The sequence below is a fragment of the Falco biarmicus genome, chromosome 3 (genome assembly GCF_023638135.1).
Source record: "Falco biarmicus isolate bFalBia1 chromosome 3, bFalBia1.pri, whole genome shotgun sequence".
NCBI lineage: Eukaryota > Metazoa > Chordata > Aves > Falconiformes > Falconidae > Falco > Falco biarmicus.
Window position 1 is genome coordinate 13,864,974 of NC_079290.1, and position 20,307 is coordinate 13,885,280.

The following is a 20,307-nucleotide window of genomic DNA, read 5'->3' on the forward strand; positions in this document are numbered from 1 at the left end:
GTAATGTTATTGGAGTCTCATGAAGGCACACCAGGAAATGCAATCCTTACAAAATGAAAGCGGATCAACTATGGTAGATATTTAAAAAAAAAAAAGGGATGATAGTAAGTTTTTTAAAAACAAGCACTAGGAATACTCAAATTTGTGAGACTAGCATGCGATTCGACAATTCTCAGACTCCAGTTTAAATGTGATCATTAAAATTCTGAACACCTTTATAGCTGTCATCTGAGATATTAAAACAAACCCCAAGAACTGCCTCCCCCCCAACTTTGTGGCTCCACCACTGTTGAGAGCAAGATTAACCCCATTAAATTCTCTTACTCAGCCATGAAGATTAACTAGGCATTCCTCATGCCTCTCCAACAATACAATGGCTTTGTTTAAGCCTTAGAAACCCAGGAATTCGAAAAATTTACCTGTTTCTTTCCTCTTCCACCTTAAAGATGCTATGAAGCAGCACTGTTCTGGATTGATTCAGAGCATGCCAGCTCCAGAAGAACTATCTTTTATTTAAAAACCTGTAGTCCCAGAGGCGCAGCAGGCTGCAGGGCAGTTCACTGCCTGTTCTGCTCTGGTACCACCTTACTGATCTTAAAATACTGCGTGTGACCTGTGAGGGCTCAGGCTTTGCTTCCCAGGCAGCTCTGCCCCTAGACAAGCTGCACTTGGCCACCTCAGGGTCAGACAGACACGGAACTTCCCAGATGGAGGTGGCTGGAAGCAGCTTGCCTTCCCCAGTTCCTCGCTGCCACCTCGGCCCAGGCATCGTGGCTGTTTGCTGCTGGAGGTGCTGCTGAACCCAGGTTGGGGAAGCAACTCCGGCAGTGCTCCAGCAAATGGATGTCTTGGGAGGCGGGGAGAGTGAAGAAGGAAGCCATCTCTAGCAAAAGGACCATACCAGAATGGAACAAGGCCTTTCACTAGCATGGCAAAAGCACTGACTACACGACCGCAGCCTCAGGCACCAGTGCCAGTGTGGCAGGATCCAAATTGGCTCAGGAGCTGTCATCCCTGCAGGTTACTCGGTGTTTGTACACGATGAGTGCCAACTAAGAAGCTCGACCAAACCAAACCACCTGAAGGCTTACGTAGCAGTGCACTTGTTGCCTGCCTAAAGCAGCCAGAGCTGCCAGGATGGGTTTCCCTGGGCTTCTCAAAGGATGTACGGACAACTTCAGAGACGTTCAGATGACAGCTGGCGGGGAAAAAGGCTGATACCTCCTGCACCACAGCCTGCTCCCAACACCTGGCTCAGAAGCACACGGACTGGTGGCTTTCCCAGGAGGTGCAGCCACAGTAGCAAGGAAGAGAAAGCTGAGGAGATGAAATCCTGGTCCGAAGGCCAACCAGGAGACTTCCCCAAGGAGGGGTGGAAGTGGAGGGAGCAAAACTGTGGGTTCTGGTTCCTGTCCTAGGGGTTGCTCGTGTATTAATAAAGCATTTGGATAGAACATGCAGTGCTGGGGTCAGAGAAGGCTCACACCAGAAGTTTGCTGGGTGTCAGGAATCCCACTCTGAAACATGTATTCCTCCTATTCCAAACACAGCAACTGTTGTAAGCTACTCAGCCCTGTTAAATTCAGTTCCCGCAGCCCAGCACTAACCGCTCTGTCTCACCACAACAAGAGCAGTTTGTCCCGCTGGCCCAGGCTGTGGAGAAGACTTGGGGGTCCTGGCAGACAGAGCCGACCATGCTGGCAGCGTGAAGGGGCCCACAGCACCCCAGGCTGCGCAAATCAATGACCTGGGCAGGGTGGGAGCGTGGCCAGGGGATCACGGGAAGGGGTTATTCCCCTCTACACAGCATCTGCTAAACACTGCCTGGACAGTGGGTAGAGCCTGGGGCCCCAAATCCACAAAGACATGGATAAACTGGAGCGAATTCAGCGGAGGGCCTCACCAGGGTGGCGATGGGACCACAGCTCTTGCCTGGAAAGGGGAGGCTGAGGGAAGAAGGCTTGTTCAGCCTGGGGAAGAAACCGCTTCGGGGCGTCAGGGGAGCAGCAAGAACCAGCAGCACTGCAAGGGAAGGAGAGACAGGAGCGGAGGATAGTCACAAGGCAGACACAAGCGGGGACATCACCTACAAGGTGCTGGGGCACAGAGGAGCGAGTCTGGATCAGGATCAGAGCAACCTGATCTGACCCCCGAGCAGACCCTGCACTGAGCCGGAGCTGGGACTAGAGACCACCACAACTCCCTTCTCACCTGAATTACTCCATGATCTGTATTTTTTGTCCAGTTAGTTTTAACTAGGACCAGTTCCCCAGCACAGTCATGCATGCAGTCCCACAACCCTGTGTCAGTACCAGCATAGGTACAAACACTGCTATGAGCAGAAATCCTGACATGCTGACTTAAAGCAAAATGCACTGGCCTCATCTTCCCGTAGATAGGAGTGTTGAAAGACACACCTTTTAACATTAAAAAAAATAAACTTTCCTGCTATCAGCACCTGACCTACTGTTTAGGAGACGCCCTCCATACACAGTTAAAAGGGGGAGACTCACCTGCCAACTGTGGCGCAGCTGCTGTACGCAGCGTTGGACTGGGAAGCATTTGTACCCAGCAGGGCTGAAGGTGGTCGGGAAGTCGCTAGACCCAAGCAGCAAGAACCGAAGTGACTCAATTAGAAGTATCCTCAGCATGTGCTAAGAACTGTTGAATTCAGCACATTTCCAATTTCACAAGAATGAACTGGGAGCTGAAAGCCAGCCTTCGTGTGACCTTCCACAAACTCATCGGTACACTACCTTGGGTGACCATGCCTGCAGCTAGACACAGGACACTGTCCTGTTACAGCTGCTTGAGAGGTAAGGCCACACAGGGGTGCCTATCCTTACATACTTTTCACTAAAAGTACAAAAATTCAGTGTATAAAGTCGATACCAACCGTGACAGCAGCAGCAGGCTGTTCCAAGGAAGGAACTGGAAGTTGTGGATCCAAGGTACATGCGATGGCTGGCACAGCGGGTTAGCATGCTAGCTGAGGTCTATGCACATCATCATATTTAGTTCCAGGATGGGATAATGCAGGATGAGCAGAATGTCTGCATTGGTGTGCTGCAACCAAAAGTTTGTCCTCTCTCTCCTTCCCCTTGATCTCAGCTGTATCCTCTCATCACCCTGCACAGACCATGATGCTCCACAGATTCGTCTTGCTTCTTTCTCCGAGACCTGATCTAACTTAATAATTCAGAAACCTACAATGGTTTCCCGTGGGGCCAGACAGCTCATAGAACGTCTCAAGCTGGACGGGACCCGTGAGGAGCTGAACCAGTTCACAGCCAGCCCGATAAGCACTGGAGACAGGACAAAGAGGGGCTGATCACGACACCAGCTCAGCTGCTCAAGAAACCACGCTGTTACCATCACTGAGTTTCAGTAATCCAGGCTGCGTGCGACAAACCCAGACTCCCGCAGCCATGTGTTCGCCTCTGTGGGAAACAGTTTACAGACTCTTCATGTTACATTTGGGAAACATGTAATTCTAGGAAAGAAATTCTCCTTCCCTGCCACTGTACAGAAAGAGCACATGCTGGTGTTGATTGTGCGCGAGCTATGTTCAATCACTGCACTATTTCCAGCTTCGGCGTGATGGAAAGAGAATCCTCCTCCAGTCCAAAAAGCTAAACAGGTCATCATTTCCAGCACGGAGATTTGAAACTCGACTTTTTGAAGACTGACTTTTCATGAAGCTCATCCACACCACGATTAGACACCTGTCACCACCTGAGGTCTGACTGCATTCCTCTTGTGTACACAGAACGGTGTGGAAGAGACGAGCTTTCGCTCACAAGAAAAAAAATCCAAACAAACCTGTAAGGTGCTGACAATCTTATACACAAGGGGACTTAACACAAACAACTGCCAAGGTGAAATTTTATCAGTTTACCCAGAGTTCAGACATCAGCAGAGCAGGACGGAAGTTTTCTGACGCTCCACCAGAAAAATCCCTCCATCACATGCACAGCACTGGCAGAACCAAGGTCAAAGCTGTTGATCAACACTAGGTCTTTTTTAGCATCTACAGACAAACTGCCGACTGAATGGATGGATTGAAGATAATTTTGTTTTGTTTTGTTAAACGATAACACTGTTTCTTCAGCTTGCTGGCCCCGGTCTGCTCAAGCATGGCAGAGCACCACTGGCTCCTACTACAGGCAGACTTTCTGGGAAGGCACAAACAAGTGAGGAATCCTGCAGGAGAAGAGCTAGCAGGGCAGGAGGGAATAGAGCAGCAGCTTGCTTATCCACACGGTAAGGGACATGAAGAGACCTTGAGGGTGACCAGGTTTGGCCCCAAGCTATTGCAGCACAACTGCATTCATGTTATTTATTCAGTCTCCATAGAACCACAGAATGGTTTGGGGTGGAAGGGACCTTAAAGATCATCTAGTTCCACCCCCCACCTTGAGACTTCTTTTGTGATGCCACAAGGCCTACAAGCGCGCAGACCCAACCCCCTTCTTATCTTTTACTTACAATTTTTCATTAAGGGAAGCTCACACCCACATGATACCGTTCATTTAGGCTTTATCTCTTCCCAGCCATTTTTTTTGCTGGGCTGAGGAAATAAAACTTTCAGACCATAGTTTCATATTGCTAAACTACATCAAAGTATCAGCTTAATGTATTCAGGCACCACTACTGCTTGTTCCCAACTCAAATGCAGTGCTGCCAAAACCCAGCCGGTTTCTGGGGACCACACTGTGGATCAGATCAGGTAACGGAGCTCACACACACACAAACATAAAAAAAGAAAACCTTCAAAGTGTGGTTTTGGTTTTGAAGCAGGAAAAGAAACAACCACCTGTGGGCATAACTAATGAATTCCCAGAAGATAGCAAAAATAATTTACTTGCATGACCTTGCACTTCACATGCACAGGGCCACACCACTCCTAAAGGCAAGTCTTTTTTCAGGACTGACTCAAGCCTCCCTGCAAGATAAGGCTCTGCGATACCAGCCTTCCCACTTTATTCATTTCACTTCACACAGCTGGGCCTTTGTTAAGCCAACATCATCAGAAGCCAGTCTTTATTAGAACAACTACAGCAGACAGACCCCATGAACCCTGGGGAGCCCAGCTAGTAACCTCACCTGAAATGTAACAAAAGTATTTTGAAACAACACATTTGCTTTCTTTTTTGCTGGTTCCTCACTCGCTGATCTTGTGTTAGTTCTTACCTGCCTACAGCCAACACATTTTCTGTGCAGCAGTTACTGGAGTCACGTAGATGAGCGTTCCGAGCTAAGCAAAGACATCTGCACTTTTATTTACAAAACATTAAAGATGAAGAGAAAGCACAGCCCGTGAAAAATACATTGCTAATGGAAAAAAAAAAAAAAAGTAAAGAAGGAACTTCTGTGTATACAAAGGGATTTAAAATTGGCTGTTCACCATTCTTTATAACTGAAAGTGAAAGCACGCTGTGCTGGAAGTGGTATCGCAAGAACAGAAATCCTCCTGGGTGAGACCAGGGAGTCCTAAATCTAGAAAAACATGAGGAATACCCTAAACCTAGAAAAAGGCAAGGAATAATCACTCCTTTGTGGGACAAACCACAAGTTTTCATTGAGTGAGGCTGAGAAAAGTCCTCAGCCCCTGTTATCAATAACACTGGGGAGGAAGGCATACCAAATAGCACAATGGCACCTGCAGTAGATTTTATTTATCTAGGAATTTATATAATTAATGTGGGATCCAGAGTTGGATTTTTAAGTTCCACAACAGATCAACCACTGAAGTAATTCATGTTAATCACCAGCTGTAGCTAACGTTTTAGCTTTCCGTGCACTTATCCTCTCTGATGAGCAAAATGCAGAAAAATGGGGAAAATGGTTGACATCTACCGCGATAAAAGTTTTTTTCCAAGCTCTGCATCAAGCTGACCCAAACGCTGATTGCATTGTTCTGATTAGCAACTTCGGCCACCACATGAAACACACCATGCTCGAGTTTATACAGTTGATCTGAATCTCTCTCCTGCTCCCAAGAGGCACAAGGAACTACGGCATGACTCGCTGCTGGCACAGGAGAGCGGGCTGCTCTGCCTCCCCGGCCCCATCGTCCACATCTGCACCCACCCTCATCCAGCAGCAGCTCCCACCGAACACCTCCATGAGCAGCCTTAACCCTGACACAGCAGAAAACAGAAAATCAAGTATTAGTGCCTTAAGGCGGTCCACTAAAGGCTCTGACAAGAGCCAGAGTCAGCTCAAACATGGGGCAGGATTCCTGTGGCCAAAACCGAGCGATCCCGTCGCAGCAGCACGTGGTTAGATTTGCCAGCCGCCACCAGAGCACAAGAAATGAAACTGGAAAGAAACGAAGCGCCTGGTGTAAACAAGCACGGAACCACTGCTACACAGCCTTCACCAGAAAAACATCCCTGTACTGGAAAACTGCTCCTTGAAGCAGTCCAAGCACTCCTGTGCCATTCAGGAAGCAGACAAGCAATGTCACCTGTATGCAAAAAGCTGGCAAAGTTATTTATGTAGGAAAAAGGTACAATCAAAACCTTGAAAAGCCAAGGTTTCATTCAAAGGAGGGTTTCTGAATATCCAGTTTTGCAATGTGTCAGCAGATTACCACCTCAAAGTCTCTTCCAAGCAGCACTGAGAGCAGTTCCAGCTCTTTTGGCTACCAGCACTCTTAGGCTCCAAGTAGAGGTTTTCCATCAAGTGCTCCTCTTGAAGCTCTGACTTTAACCTCCTACCTAACACCCTGGACCTTCACCTTGTGATTCTAAATGCAGCTTTTAGCTTAAATGAGATAAAAACCCGCACCTTTAAAAGGTACACATTCTTGAATTTAAATTCAGTTGGAAATCCAACGCTACAGCTATCATTGCCCTGGAAAAATATGCAGTGTTTTGATCACCATGCTTAGAGGAGTAAGTTTTATTTTGAATTTCCATTGCAAACAGAATTTGAAAATATTTCAAACACAAAAGCTCTGAACAATGGTTAAATTTTATTTTATTAAAAGCCCAGTGCCTTTCATAAACCCTCACCCTATATGCTACACTGGATCAACTCCTGCTTGCAAAACCATGAAAGCTGCTATTATCTATGCGTGCACAGGATTGAATACAAGACAAAACATCACATTTTCCCTATTTGCTGCTTGGCAGCTATAAACCCTTCCTCTTTCCGATTCCTCCATTTTCAGTTAACTTCCACAGACCATAAATCAGAACTTCATAGATCAGAAGCATGCCGGTACTGTAATTCTTCTGCACATTCCTCATTTCCAGCTACGCGTTCAGATTTTCTGTGCCATACTTCACCAAAGCAATCACCTTGCCTTGAGATGACACTGGTGTTTGAGAACAGCAGGAAGGACAGCGGGGTCCCCCACACACCAAGAGTTAAGCCACCAGGAGTCTCCAGCGTTTTTGAAGGACCAAACCGGTGACAGACAGTTTCAGCAAAGTCATTTTCCTAGCGCAGGCGAGGACCTCGGCACTGACCTCCTGAGAGCCGGCCTTGAATTTGGCAAGCTGTGCAGAAAGCGTGCGCATGTTTACAGGCAAAACAAGCTGCTGATGAGGTTATTTCATGCGCTCTGCTCCCCTCCACTGTCCAAGAGCATTAACAGAGCCATCAGACTGAGACATGACTGCATGGAAACAGCACCTCACTCATACTTTGCTGAAGATCAGCATGCCATGGAGGGCTCACCCTTCCACGTGTGGTTGCTTTCAAAGTCTGAGTCACCCTCTCAAATAGCCCAGCCACCTTCCTAGGTCTAAATCAGGGCAAGCCCCAGGGTCACTTGTACGCTTGGACTGATCCGGACTAACAACCACAGCCTGGCTGGAGCACCCCGTGCCTCGCCACATGGACTCTCTGGTACTGGAATTCGGGCTTCTGCTGCTGCAGAAATGGGGACACAGGGTTTGCCACGGAGTTTTGTAACAGCTTTAGACTGTTGATACAAGGACTGATGCCCAGGCTCCGCCAGCCTAAGCTCAGTATATTCTAAATTAAGGCTTAAGATTTGGACAAGAGTGGGATATTGAATTGCATGGCTTCCTCCTGACTCTCCCGGTCAGGAGCTTCTGTGTGTTCTCCCACACCCTCCCTCACCACCTCTTTTGTTGCTGTTCCCCAAATGAGGAGAACTGAGCTGATGGCTCTGAATCTGAGGCTTGTTTCAAGATGAGTAACGTTAACAGCAAAGCCTGGACCTCCTCCCTCTAGCAGATGATGCTCCACAGGCACAACTTCACAGGATGCAGGGCCAGCCAGAAAACGGGCAACAACTGCAAGAAAAGGGAGGTCTTGCTCCGTCCCTCATGTACCTTGTACCAGTTTCAGCAGCCAGGACCCCTCTGAACCAGCTCGGCTCTTTCACTTCAGCAGGTATGACAGGCTCAGCAGAGGGTCCAACGACAGGACAACCCAGGCAGAGTGAGAGAAAACATACCTCTCCCCACCTTGCCCCCAGCTTCTTGCATCTCCAAGCCTCCCAGGGAGCAGCATGGCACGCTGCAGCTTGTGCTGATGGATGGACCCACCACCACCGAGGCGGCCCCTAGCCCTGCTCGTTCTTGTGCAGCCGTCTACTTGCCTTTTTGCTGAGATGACTTAGCTTAGGAGGGGCCAAAACTACCACTAGAGCTGCTGTAATTAGCCACTGTGAGATGACTGGGGCTATGCTGTACACCTCCACTGTCAGCCACAGTTTCACCTGCAGTCACGCCAATCTTAGCACCCTGTGATGCCGAGGAGTGGCCCTGACCCACCTTTGCTGGCCTTATGCTCACCCAAGCCCAGAACACACCAGACTGTGGAAGTAAAAGCAAACCCAATTTTCTGCCAGTTTAGAACAGAAACATGGAATCATTTGGGTTGGAAAAGACCCTTAAGATCAAGTCCAACCATTAACACTGCCAAGCCCCCCAAACCATGTCCCTAAGCACCACATCTTCAGCTCCCTCTACAACAGCTCACTGGATCCAGATGAGACTCGGGGCTGCCAGGAGGGAAGAGGAGGGTGTCAAATCACCAGCAGACAGGGTGAGATGTCACATAAATGAGCCAAAGAAGCAGCCAAGGTACTGACACTGAAGTGGGCACAGCTTCGTTCCCCTGCTCTCCTGGCTCTGGCACTCCTCTGAGCTTTTCACTAGCTCTGTTCACCAAGAAGAGGACAAGTGCTACAGCAAGCACAAGGGAAGCAGGTGGGGAAGGTTCAGCACTGACCCAAGAGCTGCCTGCCAAGCCAGAACAGAGGTCTATGCATGACAGCAGCCAGATAACTAAGAAGAAGCTTCTCTTAAGACCAGAGCAAATGCAGTGCTGCTTCCTCAGAGCATCTCCTGGCAGAGATTCACAAGCTGTCCACCCTCCAACTAACTCAATTTAAACAGGTGGCTGCTACCATCAAAGGCTGTCCCCCCTCTTCCTACCATCCCCAGGTACGCTTTTCCCATCACCTCTGGCAGTAATGGCAGCAGGATGAGTCACTAAAAGCCACCAGTTCAACAGAAAAATATCCGGGGTGGGGTGGGGCGTGAGGGGTGGGGCACAGCAAACCAACCAGAAACACCCAACCCATAGAGGACAAAAAGCTGAATCCGTTCACTGAGGCCCAACGATCCCTAGCAGAGAGGCAAAGATGGTCTGCACTCTTCGGCAGCACCTAACTCCTAGTCAAGGTAAGTGCATGCCTTGGAGAGGGAGGTAAATGTAGCAAATAATGTCACAAATTAACTAGTCTTCAATTAGTCATGTTATTTATATCCTAAATGTACTGCAATTTGTTTTTTTTCAATGGAGAAATCTGCTGCAGAGTTAACATGACCTTCTGTCCCAGGTCAGACCAAGGTCCAGAGAGACAAGTTACCACCTCACACACTCGGGGAAAAGTCTAAGCAAGACAACATCAACCTTCCCTAACAAACTTATACCAGCAAACAGCAGCACTGGTACTTTTGAGGGCAGAAATTATATCCAGACATCGTGTTTTGTAAGAAAACAATCCACCCTCCTTGAACTCTTCTCAAATTCTTCTACGGTTTTGGCCTGTGCACCATCATTGTGGGGAGCAATTACACAATCTGTGAGCGACATTACGAGAGATTTGCCTTTTAAACTTCCTGCCCAGCAATTCCGCTGGGTGCCATCACATCTTTAGACACGAAGAGTACTGACTGATTTGAAACAATGAGGAAAATGCATTTCTATCTGCATGCCTTTGGAAAATACAGCTCAGCAGGCTGCCCAAGACTGAAGAGAGGCTTTGGTGACAGTGCAAGTATGCTGTGGTACTTTCCCACAATACTCTCGGTCTCTGTGATTAGCAAATCCAAGAGTCTCTGAACACAAAGTGGCAACCTTACACTTGAGAAAACAGGGCGGGATCTATGGATGAGGCAGGGCAGAAACCCAGCTGTCACAGCCTCTGATGCTGAGGACATGATAAATGCCCAAACCCCACTCTGCCTTTCAGATTTGCAGTGACGACACCTAGGGACGTTTAGATCATTGGTGTTAGCTGTAGGGACAAGAGACTTTTAAAAGTTGAGAAACTCAGGGGGGAAAAAGTGTGCCATGTAATCACAAATAAAATTTGAAGATATTACCTTCAAAGGATTCGAATTAGAACACACATATTTTTGGAAGTTTGTTGTGTTTCTTTACCTCCCCTTTATGTTTATTTTTATGCTTTCTACTGAATTGATTTCTCCTCAGATGCACATAAAAGATCCCTTTCCTTTCTGCAGCCACTTAGAGATCCGTATTCCGGAACCCCTACAGCTTTGTTTCTTCCATCTATTACTAAAGGAAATTAAAACAAAGCTGATTACCCAAGTAAGCTTGAGGATAATCACCTACTTTGTTTCTGTATCGCAGTCTGTATTAACAACACCAGCAGCAACAACAACAAAAAGTGAGAGAACTACTTAGGGGAAGACCCGATCCTTCCCCAAGACTTCACAGATTCCATTGACTTGCACCATATTTACTTTCAACACTAGGAATAACAAGGAGCTCAGGCATCTGACACAGCCATTCCACACAGGCAGAACCCTGCTTCCAAAGTGCAGATCATCAGAGTCTAAGACTTAACAGTAAATTTTAAGTTGTATCCATCCAGACCATGCTTCCATAGTTCTTGCCAAGACCTAGAAGATTCATCCACCTATCAAGAGTATAAAGGGCTTAAAAAAAAAAAAAAATCTATCAGGCTGGCAAAGTTGCTTTGGAATAGAGTTTTAATTCAGGCAGAACTTCAGTCCAAGCTATCACACTGCTCACTGTCACCCCACAGCAAACATGTACCTCACCCAGCACACGTGCTCAGAGGCAAAACCAGTGTATGAATCTCCCTTTCCCATCTTTTCACTCTCACCTACCAACTGCAGGTCCCTTGCCCCCTGGGTGGGCTAAGTAAAGCTTGGGATAGTCATGCTACAAACCAAAATGGTCCTGATGAGCAATAACCCCAAAGAAGAATTCCAAAGTTCCCAAAGGGCAACTCCAGCCCCAACACCAGCACCTCTTCCCTTCCTCACTCAGGATACTTGCCAAGATCTTTTGGGCAAGGAGAAATGTAAAGACGTAGGCAACTTTCTTTACCTGTCAACATAAGCAAATTATATATATATATACACCTGTTTGCAAAAGCATACCGACTGCATGTAGATACCAATCCCGTGGGTATTACTCTGCCTCCCCAGTGGCACAGCTTACCTTAAAACACCAAACAGCAAACCTGCCTGCACTCAGAGGCCCAAAGTTTTCACAGTGTTCCCACGTCGTCTCTCACACCCACCCCCTGGAGCCAGGTGACCTTCCTGTGCGCTGCAGTTCCCAGTGGCGTGGGGAATGGAGTAAGGACACTCGTCCCCTGCCCCTAAATGCAACTTCTCACAATGTTTCAGCAACACAAAACTGAACACAGACTCATTAAGCACAAGGCATTAAACCTCTCTTTGCTCTAGTAACAGGGCAAGGCGTTAGTTCAGAGGCGATGACTTGCAAAGTTAAGAGCAATGCAATATCTGCAGCAAACAGACAGCACAGGTCTTTCATCTCATTACTGCCACATTGAGTCAGATAAGCAAACAGTTTGAGTTGGTGGAGAGCAGCTACCACCACGGGTTTCGAAAAACCATGCCCAGCACGTTTCTGCTTTTATTTTGGTCCTTATCTTTCACGTTTTATTAACCTGAGAGGCAGCTCCACTTGTCTTAGCTCCTCATGCCCACCTGAAGTCAAACCTCTCTATGGCAGCCCTTCCTTGCTTCTACCAATACTACTGTGCTTCTCTTCACTCAATACCTTTAGCAGCAAACATCTGACCTGTGGCTGAAATAAGGCAATATGGCAGTACGGGAAGCAGAGTAACAGGGTATTCACAGGAACCTATTTCTACTTAACTGTTTGGGCTGCCAGGTTAAGAACCTAACAGCAAAAAACTTCTTCCCTTTAATCTCCAGTAAACACCACAGATGTAACTGCCTCCGAAAAACAAATGCTTGTGGCATCTGGCTCCAGATATCACCATCTTTTAGACAAAGCTTAAGCTTCCCCAGGCAGCTAAAAAAGATGGAAAAATGGGACTTGCATGACTGGTGCAACCACAAACTGCGACAGAAACAGCACAGGCTGTCCTCCTGTTGCAATAATGACACGGCTGAAAGCCACGGAGCATCCCCTACGCTGGGAACAGTTAGAGGAGCGCCTGGACGCTGTGTTTTGCCTCCCTGAGCACAAGGGATAGCTCATTTCCCCACGAGGTACTGCAGTTGGGGTAATGAGCTGCACGGGCAGGACACCCGCAGGGGAAAGAGGCAGCACCTCTAATTAGGAGCGTGCAGGAGCGGCTGTGAGGCCCGGAGCGTCACGGGGACCGCTGCGATGCTGTGACACACCAGCACAGAGCGCGGCGCAGGCCCGCGGCTGGGAACGTCGCTCCGAGGCGGGGGGAGGCCGCGGCCGCGCCCGAAGCCCGCGGGAGCCAGGCCCGGGGGCCTCGCTCGCCGCCGTCCCCTCTACCGGGACTCACCGGGCTCCAGCAGATGAGCGAATCGGTGTCGGGATCCTCCACCAGGGTCCACAGCTTGGTGAGGAAAGCAGGCACGTTACTGCCGCCGGGGCCGGCGCCTACCGCCGCCGCGCCAGGCCCCTCCATGGCGGCAGCCGCCGCTGCGCCCTGAGGGCCCGGCTGCAGGCCCCGGGGCAGGTCGCGGCGCGCCGGCGCCCCCCGCCCCCGGGAAGCCGCCGCCAGGTGGGGTTTGCGGCGGACCGAGGCGGGCGGGCGGCGCGGGGCTCAGTGCCGCCGGCGGCCGCCGCCGCGGGGCCGGGCCGCTGCCTGCGCACTGCAACCCCCGGGGCCCAGCATGGCCGCCGCCATCTTGGGACGCCTCCGAGACCGGGCCCCCGCGCGCGGCGCCGCGGCGCGCATGCGTAGCCCCGCCCCCTGTGCGCCGGGGACACGCCCCCAACTCGGGACGTCACTGTCGGCAACCCGCGCGCGTGCGCCCCCCCGGCCGGCGCCCCCGCCGCCGCGGCGGGCCTCCCCGCCTGCGCGTGCGCCGTCCCCCCGGCGCGACCGCGGCGTCTGCCCGCTCGGCCCGCGCGCAAGCGCAGTGCGCCGCCCCGCTCCCGCTGTGCGCATGCGCGCCGCGCCGAGTCACCTCTCCCCTTTGACCCCTCCTCAAATCCCCCCCCCCCCCCCCCTACCCCCCCTCCCCCCCCCGCCGCCACTGGGAGCGCGGGCCCCTGCCCCGGTGCCGCCGCCTGGGCGCTGCTGGGTCTGGGCGGGGAACGGGGGCGGCGGGAAGGGGGGGCGGTGCCGTGACCTCTGACCTGCGCGCACGTGGTGCGCGGCGCGGCCGGCGGCGCACGCGGGGTCGCGGGACGGAGCCATGGAGCAGGTCGGGGCGCGCCTTGCCATGGTTACGGGGGCGGTGGGGCTCGGCCCGGTCCCGGGGGGGCCTGGCACTGCGGGGGGGTCCGGCCCGGTCCCGGCCTTCTTCCGGGGGTCCCGGCCCGGTCCCGGTGGCGCCTAGTGGGGCCCGGTCTTGTCCTGGGGGGGGGACCAACCCGGTCCCGGGGGGATCCCTGGCACTGCGGGGAGGGGAGCCCGGCCCGGTCCCTGCCTTGTTCTGGGGGTCCCAGCCCGGTCCCGGTGGCGCCTAGTGGGGCCCGGTCTTGTCCTGGGGGGGGGACCAACCCGGTCCCGGGGGGATCCCTGGCACTGCGGGGAGGGGAGCCCGGCCCGGTCCCTGCCTTGTTCTGGGGGTCCCAGCCCGGTCCCGGTGGTGCCTAGTGGGGCCTGGCCTCGTCCCGAGGGGGCCCGGTCCGGTCCCGGGTTCCCTGGCATTGCAGGGGGGCCGGGCCGGGCCGTGCGGCCCCTCCGTGAGGCGAGGGCCGCTAACGCGCTCCCCTGGCCCGTTCCCTTCCAGCCGTGTCCTGCCGGGGAGAGCGAGGAGCTGACGGACAGCGAGGAGAGTGTCTACTCGGGGCTGGAGGACTCGGGCAGCGACAGCACCTTGGAGGAGGAGGAGGAGGAGGAGGTGGAGGAGGAGGAAGGCCCCGGTGGCAGCTCGCCCCCCCGGACACACGTAAGAGCTGAGCGGCCTTTCCAGCCCCCAGACACGGCCTGGAAGGTCTCTCCGACCACCGAGAAACGCCGTTTCAGTGGGTGGGGGGTGAGGCCCGGCACCTCCCCACCTGCTTGGGGCCTCGGGGGAGCTGCCAGGGTCTGGTCCTACCTCACAGATAAAGGCACGTAGAGGCAAATCCGTGCCGGTGAAGTGTGGTTTTCTCCCCTGACCCAGCCCCCATTTGTGTCTGGAGGAGGCGGAGGGGGTGTGAGGAAGGTCCTGGGCCCTGTGTTGGTGCCCCTGTGTTGGTACTCCCCATTTCTACGTTGTGGAGAGAAAGCAAAACCAAACTTGCGTGCGCAAACCGTAGCAGAGGTTGGTGGAAAAATTAATCTTTATTTACTCAAATTTATCTTGAGATAGTAACGTGCAGATGCTGGGTACACCAGCCTTCTTCACTCATTAACAAAAGTTACCTTGTCGTTACCCTGGCTGTCTGGGTCTGTGTATTTTTTTTGAATGATGTCTAGAAGATTTACCGAGGTCTGGAGTAGAAATTCAGTAGAAAGTTCCTTTAGAAACCTGCTCAGCAGTTGCACCAGACTGCCTCGGGCTGCGGGGGTTGCAGTTTGGCAGCTGTCCTGCTTGGGTTGTCTCCATCCACAGCCGCTTGTTCCCACCTGGATGCCATTGTCATGCTTCGACAGCTACTTACAAATCCACGGCATGCGCCAGGCCCAGTGGCCGATCCAGCCCAGAAATCGCTCTGCAGAAGTGGGCTTTTTTTTGTTGTTGTGCTTTGCTTTTTGGAACAATCAGTCCCCTGCACCACGCAGGTGGTTTGGCTGGTAGCGTAGGTTTTCCTTGGCATTGTCTCTCCACTCTCTTTTGCCACACGGCTGTGTAAGCAGAAGGACACTTGCTTAAGCCAGGACTGACTGCTAGTGCATCGTGCGTCCAACACTCTCAGAGCTGGGGCTGGTTCTGCACCCGCCACACCTGATTCTTCAGCCTTTTACTCAGTATCCAGGTGTCTGCAATGCTACAGGTCTGTAAAAAGTATCTGGAGATATCAGGATCCATCATTGTCTCGTTGCAACCTGGGTCAAGCTGGACATGATGCTCTGCGCCGTGCTGGCATGTTGTGCACCTAAAGAAGAGCCACAGCGGTTACAGCAGCAGCTGAAGAGGTCTATGGGGGGGATGGATCCTGAACCCTCTTTCCATTGCTGCGCGATATGTCCCTCTTTTGGCCTCGCCACTGCTTTGGGCAGCGATAGCCTGTTGGGTTTTTTAGTAGGATCTCGATGAAGTCAGATTCCTGATTTCCTTTCTTGCTTGGTCTTCGGCCTTTGGGGTCTTTGCTGTGCAAAGACAATGGCACCTCGGCAGGAGGACAGGAGCTAGTGCTGATCCTGCCAGGCAGGAGCCCTGTGTGCTGCTGGGCTGCATGTGGAGAGAGTTACCCGACAGGCTGCAGCTGTCCTGAGCGGGAACATCAGAAACAGGGCAGAGACCTTGACTGGAGTCCCTCTTGTCGGGGAAGGGCCCTGAAGGGGTTTCGCATAGGGAAAAGGCATCAAACACATTGGACTGGGCCAGGAATTGCAGAACACTTTGGGTTGGAAGGGACCTTAAAGACCCCTCAGTCCCACCCCTGGCCACGAGCAGGGACACCTCCCAGCAGACCAGGTTGCTCCCAGCCCCGTCCAGCCTGGCCTTGAGCTCCCAGGGATGGGGCACCCACAGCTGCTCTGGGCAGCTTGTACCAGCACCTCGCCACCCTCACAGTAACAAATTTCTTCCTGATATCTGACCTAAATCTCCCCTCTTCCAGCTTAAAGCCGTTCCCCCCATCCAATTGCTACAGGCCCTTGTACAAAGCCCCTCCCCAGCTTTCTTGTGGGTCCCTTCAGGTACTGGGAGGTGCTCTAAGGTCTCCCCGGAGCCTTCTCTGCTCCAGGCTGAACCACCCCAACTCTCTCAGCCTGTCCCCGCGGGAGAGGTGCTCCAGCCCCCTGAGCATCTGCGTGGCCTCCTCTGGCCCCGCTCCCACAGGTCCGTGTCCTTTTTGTGCTGGGGGCCCCAGAGCTGGACACAGCGCTGCAGGTGGGGTCTCCCCGGAGCGGAGCAGAGGGGCAGAACCCCCCCCTTGCCCTGCCGGCCACGCTGCTGGTGGTGCAGCCCAGGGCACGGTTGGGTTTGTGGGCTGCGAGCGCACGTTGCCGGGTGCTGTTGAGCTTTTTGTCCACCAGCACCCCCAAGTCCTTCTCCTCGGGGCTGCTCCCAATGCATTCTCTGCCCAGCCTGTGTCTGTGCTTGGGGTTGCCCCGACCCAGGTGCAGGACCTTGCCCTTGGCCTTGTTGAACTCCATGAGGTTCACACGCACCCACCTCTCAAGCTGTCGTGGTCCCTCTGAATGGCATCCCTTCTCTCCAGCGCGTCAGCCGCACCACACAGCTCGGTGTCGTCGGCAAGCTTGTTGGGGCTGTGCTCAATCCTGCTGCTGCCAGCAAAGGTGTTAAACAGCACTGGTCCCAGTACGGCCCCCTGAGGAGCGGCGCTTGTCACCGGCCTCTGCTTGGACATTGAGCCATTGACCGCAACTCTGAGTGCAGCCACCCAGCCGATTCCTTGTCCACCGAGCAGTCCATCTGTCAAGTCCACATTCACCAGTTTAGAGGCAAAGATGTCATGCGGGACAGTGTCAGATGCTTTGCAGAGCTCCAGGTAGATGACATCAGTTGCCTTTCCCTCGTCCACCAACACTGTAGCCCCAGCATAGAAGGCCACCAGATTTGTCAGGCACAACTTGCCCTTAGTGAAGCCAATGACCTCCTTATTTTCCGTGTGCCTTATGACAGCTTCCAGGAGGATCTGCTCTGTGATCTTGCCAGGCACGGAGGTGAGACTGACCAACCGTAGTTCCCCAGGTCTTCCTTATTTCCCTTTCTGAAAACTGGGGTTACGTTCCCCTTTTGCAGTCAGTGGGAGCTTCACCAGATTGCCACGACGTCTCGATTACTCCGGACATTGTGTTTGTCATTGCAGAGAGCAAATAACTTGTTGTGGGGGAAGGAGCAGAAGGTACAGAGCAAACCGTTGGTGTGAGAGCACCGAAACTGTAAGGTTGTCTTGGGAGCCGGAGGGGCTGGGAGCATTTGGGGCAGCTCTGGGGCCACAGGCTCGCGATGCCTCTGGAGGGGCAGCCGCAAAGCGGTCGTACCCTGTGGGCAGCTTTAATGTTTTCCGATTCATCGCTCTAGTTCCAGCTGTGTGTGAAAAGACTTACAGCCTTCAGTCCCGTTCTGCAGTTTTTGGCCCCTTAACCTCAGCTGTTCAGTGCCATCAAGAATGTCCTATTCATATAATATGTTCATACTTAAAAATGGATTTAGAGCTTTGGGACAAGAATGAAGAGAAATAGCTTCTCATTAGAAAATATTTTACTTGCTAGCATTGAAGAACTGTTTATTTGCCTTGGGTGGATGTGTTTAATTTTGAATGATATTTCCCAAATTCTGGTCTCTTAATTGCAGACTCTTAAAATCTTTGCTTGCTATAGATCAGCTCTCCAGTAGGCAATTCTGCTTAATTTACTAGGAATTAGTTGTGAAAACATTATTAAAAGGAAAGCTGAAATTTTTCTTGGGTTGGTTGTGATGGCAAAACCTGCTTGGGGAATTATTTTTTACTATCTTTATAAGATAAGAGGATTGACTGGGGGTATCTATGACTGCAGCTAAGTGCTTGTCAAGTGTTGGATCTGCCGTTAGCATGACGGGTAAGAAACTGAGACCCGCTGCAGGTTGTGAGTTGCCACAGTGCAGTCTTCTCTGCCATGGGAGCAGTGGGGCAGCAGGAGGATCTGCTCACGAGACCTTGCTCTCACTCTCACTGGTATTTGTGGTATTAGCTTGCGCTGGCTCTTTGGTCCATGCCCTTGACCTGGCCCGTGCACCCATTGCCTCCCCTGCTGCCCTAAGCACCCACTTTATTTATTTTTAAATTTTGTTTAGTTTGCTGTGCTCTGTAGGAGTGGCTTAGCTGAAGTGATGTACAAACCCTATGCAGTCTTCAGACGCCACCAAAGAAGTTTTTATTCTGGCAGGGTAGAATTGTTGGGTTCTTAGTTACAGGAACATGAGAAAGAGAAGAAAAGGACTCCAAAAATAAACACAGGCTCTGAGTGTCCTTGATGTTAATCCGTGGCTTTGGCTGCTTGTTAGGATCTCCTCCAAGCTGTGTTCCCTGTAAAGGAAGACAGGATGCTGCTACCCTGGGCTGTGCTCCTAAATTACCCTGGAGAGACCTTGTGGGAGTTTAATCCCTGTGAGAGGGGAAATGGTTTGATTTGTACTTCTGGCAGCAGCCTTTTCAGAAGGGAGCTCATCCCTGCTCCTTTGGGGGGGGATTTTAATGCTTGCCTGAAGGGTTATAGCCAGTTCTTAGATGTTTTCTTTTTGTTTGGTGGGTTGGTGTGGGGACTTTGGCACTCCTGGGGGTGTTGCTGAATGATGGTTTGTGCTCTGCCTGTGAACAGGTATCTCTGAAGAGCAGGCATCTCTGGAGGCCGGTCTCTTCTGCTTTCGTTTAACTTGTTCTCTGAAATGTAATGGATTTTTAGCCCTAAGCTTAAAATATGTTGCAAATTATACGGCATTCATTTCCAACACAGTGTAGCACTGTCGGGGACATGATGTGTAAGTGCCAAAAGCAGCCGTCAGCTGTAATGCAGAGCTGTCGTTATTAAGTGTGGTGGTGAGAGCCCCCAGTTCTTCCTGCTCCTTGCAGTTAGGTAATAAAGTGCAAATACAGAGCGCGGACCCTCCCTGGCAGCTTCTCTGAAGCAGTGTTTTCACAGCAGACTAACGAACTTTGCAGTCAGCAGCTTCTCCGAAGGCTGCCAGAGTGGAGATGTTTCCCATCTCCAGCCTTGCCCTCTCTCTTTTGGTTCTGCTGCGTCTCAGGAGATGCTGCCTTGAGCCAGGTCACCTCACCGGCGTGACCGGGAGCTCTCTTTCCTCCTGCTGAGGTAGTTTCCTTTCCACAAGGAACACAAGGTGAGCAGGTTGAACGGGCTCCCCAGGGAGTGTGTCATGAGCCGAGCCGGCACACGGGGAGCCTCGAGAGGAGGGTGGGAGGTAAAGACTACTTTTCAGCACCAGAGGTGGTAGATCAGCTTACCCCCTCTTAGGCACTCAGGCCTGATTTTTACAGCCCTCTTGCATGTTTTGCTGAGCACGCTCGTTCTTGCTGTCCCCGTTTTTCAAAACCAGGCCTTGTTCTGCCTCGTGAAAATTCACTCTGAACCTGCCTTTAGACCTCCCAGCTGATGCCAGTTTGTTCCAATGTCACTTGTGCCTTGCTGGCAGTGTGGACACCTTAGCTGGTGCCAGAGAAGCCTCCTGCTCCCCCACATCGGATTTTCAGCCTCGCTGTTAAAGACGACTTTGTTCTCTGGTAACGGCCTGTCGCTGTGCACATCACTCGAGCCAGGCTCCGGAGGGCTTTTGGAGGGTCTTGTGCCTGTCCTGGGTCTCTTGCTTTCAGTATCTCCTGGCTGTTCAGCAAGTTAACCGAGTTCGGGGAGGACTCCCAAGCTGCTGCTTCCAGAGGCTTCTGGACTATGCGCGGGGAGAGCTACATGCGTCGGCTGAATGCATACGGCACTTCATAATCAACAGGAGGGTCTCCTGCTCTGCCAGAGAAATGCGGAGAGCATCAGGGAGC

General features: G+C 51.9%; 2 protein-coding genes and 1 long non-coding RNA gene across 6 annotated transcripts in view; 2 read left to right on the plus strand and 1 right to left on the minus strand.

Annotated features, from left to right (window-relative positions):
* HSF1 (heat shock transcription factor 1) overlaps positions 1 to 13,410 on the minus strand; it is a 72,420-nt gene extending 59,010 nt beyond the window's left edge. For 2 of the 4 annotated variants that reach the window (XM_056331100.1, XM_056331097.1), the window contains exon 1: positions 13,031 to 13,409. In XM_056331100.1, the coding sequence (XP_056187075.1) occupies positions 13,031 to 13,156 (126 nt within the window). In that variant the 5' untranslated portion in view covers positions 13,157 to 13,409. Of the gene's footprint in view, positions 1 to 13,030 lie in introns of all 4 variants that reach the window. The other 2 variants (XM_056331098.1, XM_056331099.1) reach the window with 2 other exon arrangements.
* LOC130145777 (uncharacterized) lies at positions 7,004 to 10,627 on the plus strand. The gene is made up of 2 exons (XR_008820680.1): positions 7,004 to 9,674; positions 9,833 to 10,627. It is a non-coding gene; the product is annotated as an uncharacterized LOC130145777 (long non-coding RNA).
* A 332-nt stretch (positions 13,411 to 13,742) lies between the features above and the next one.
* BOP1 (BOP1 ribosomal biogenesis factor) overlaps positions 13,743 to 20,307 on the plus strand; it is a 69,802-nt gene continuing 63,237 nt past the window's right edge. Inside the window, exons 1-2 of the mRNA XM_056333117.1 lie at positions 13,743 to 13,901; positions 14,433 to 14,591. Coding sequence (XP_056189092.1) covers positions 13,893 to 13,901; positions 14,433 to 14,591 — 168 coding nt within the window. The 5' untranslated portion in view covers positions 13,743 to 13,892. The remainder of the gene's footprint in view (positions 13,902 to 14,432; positions 14,592 to 20,307) is intronic.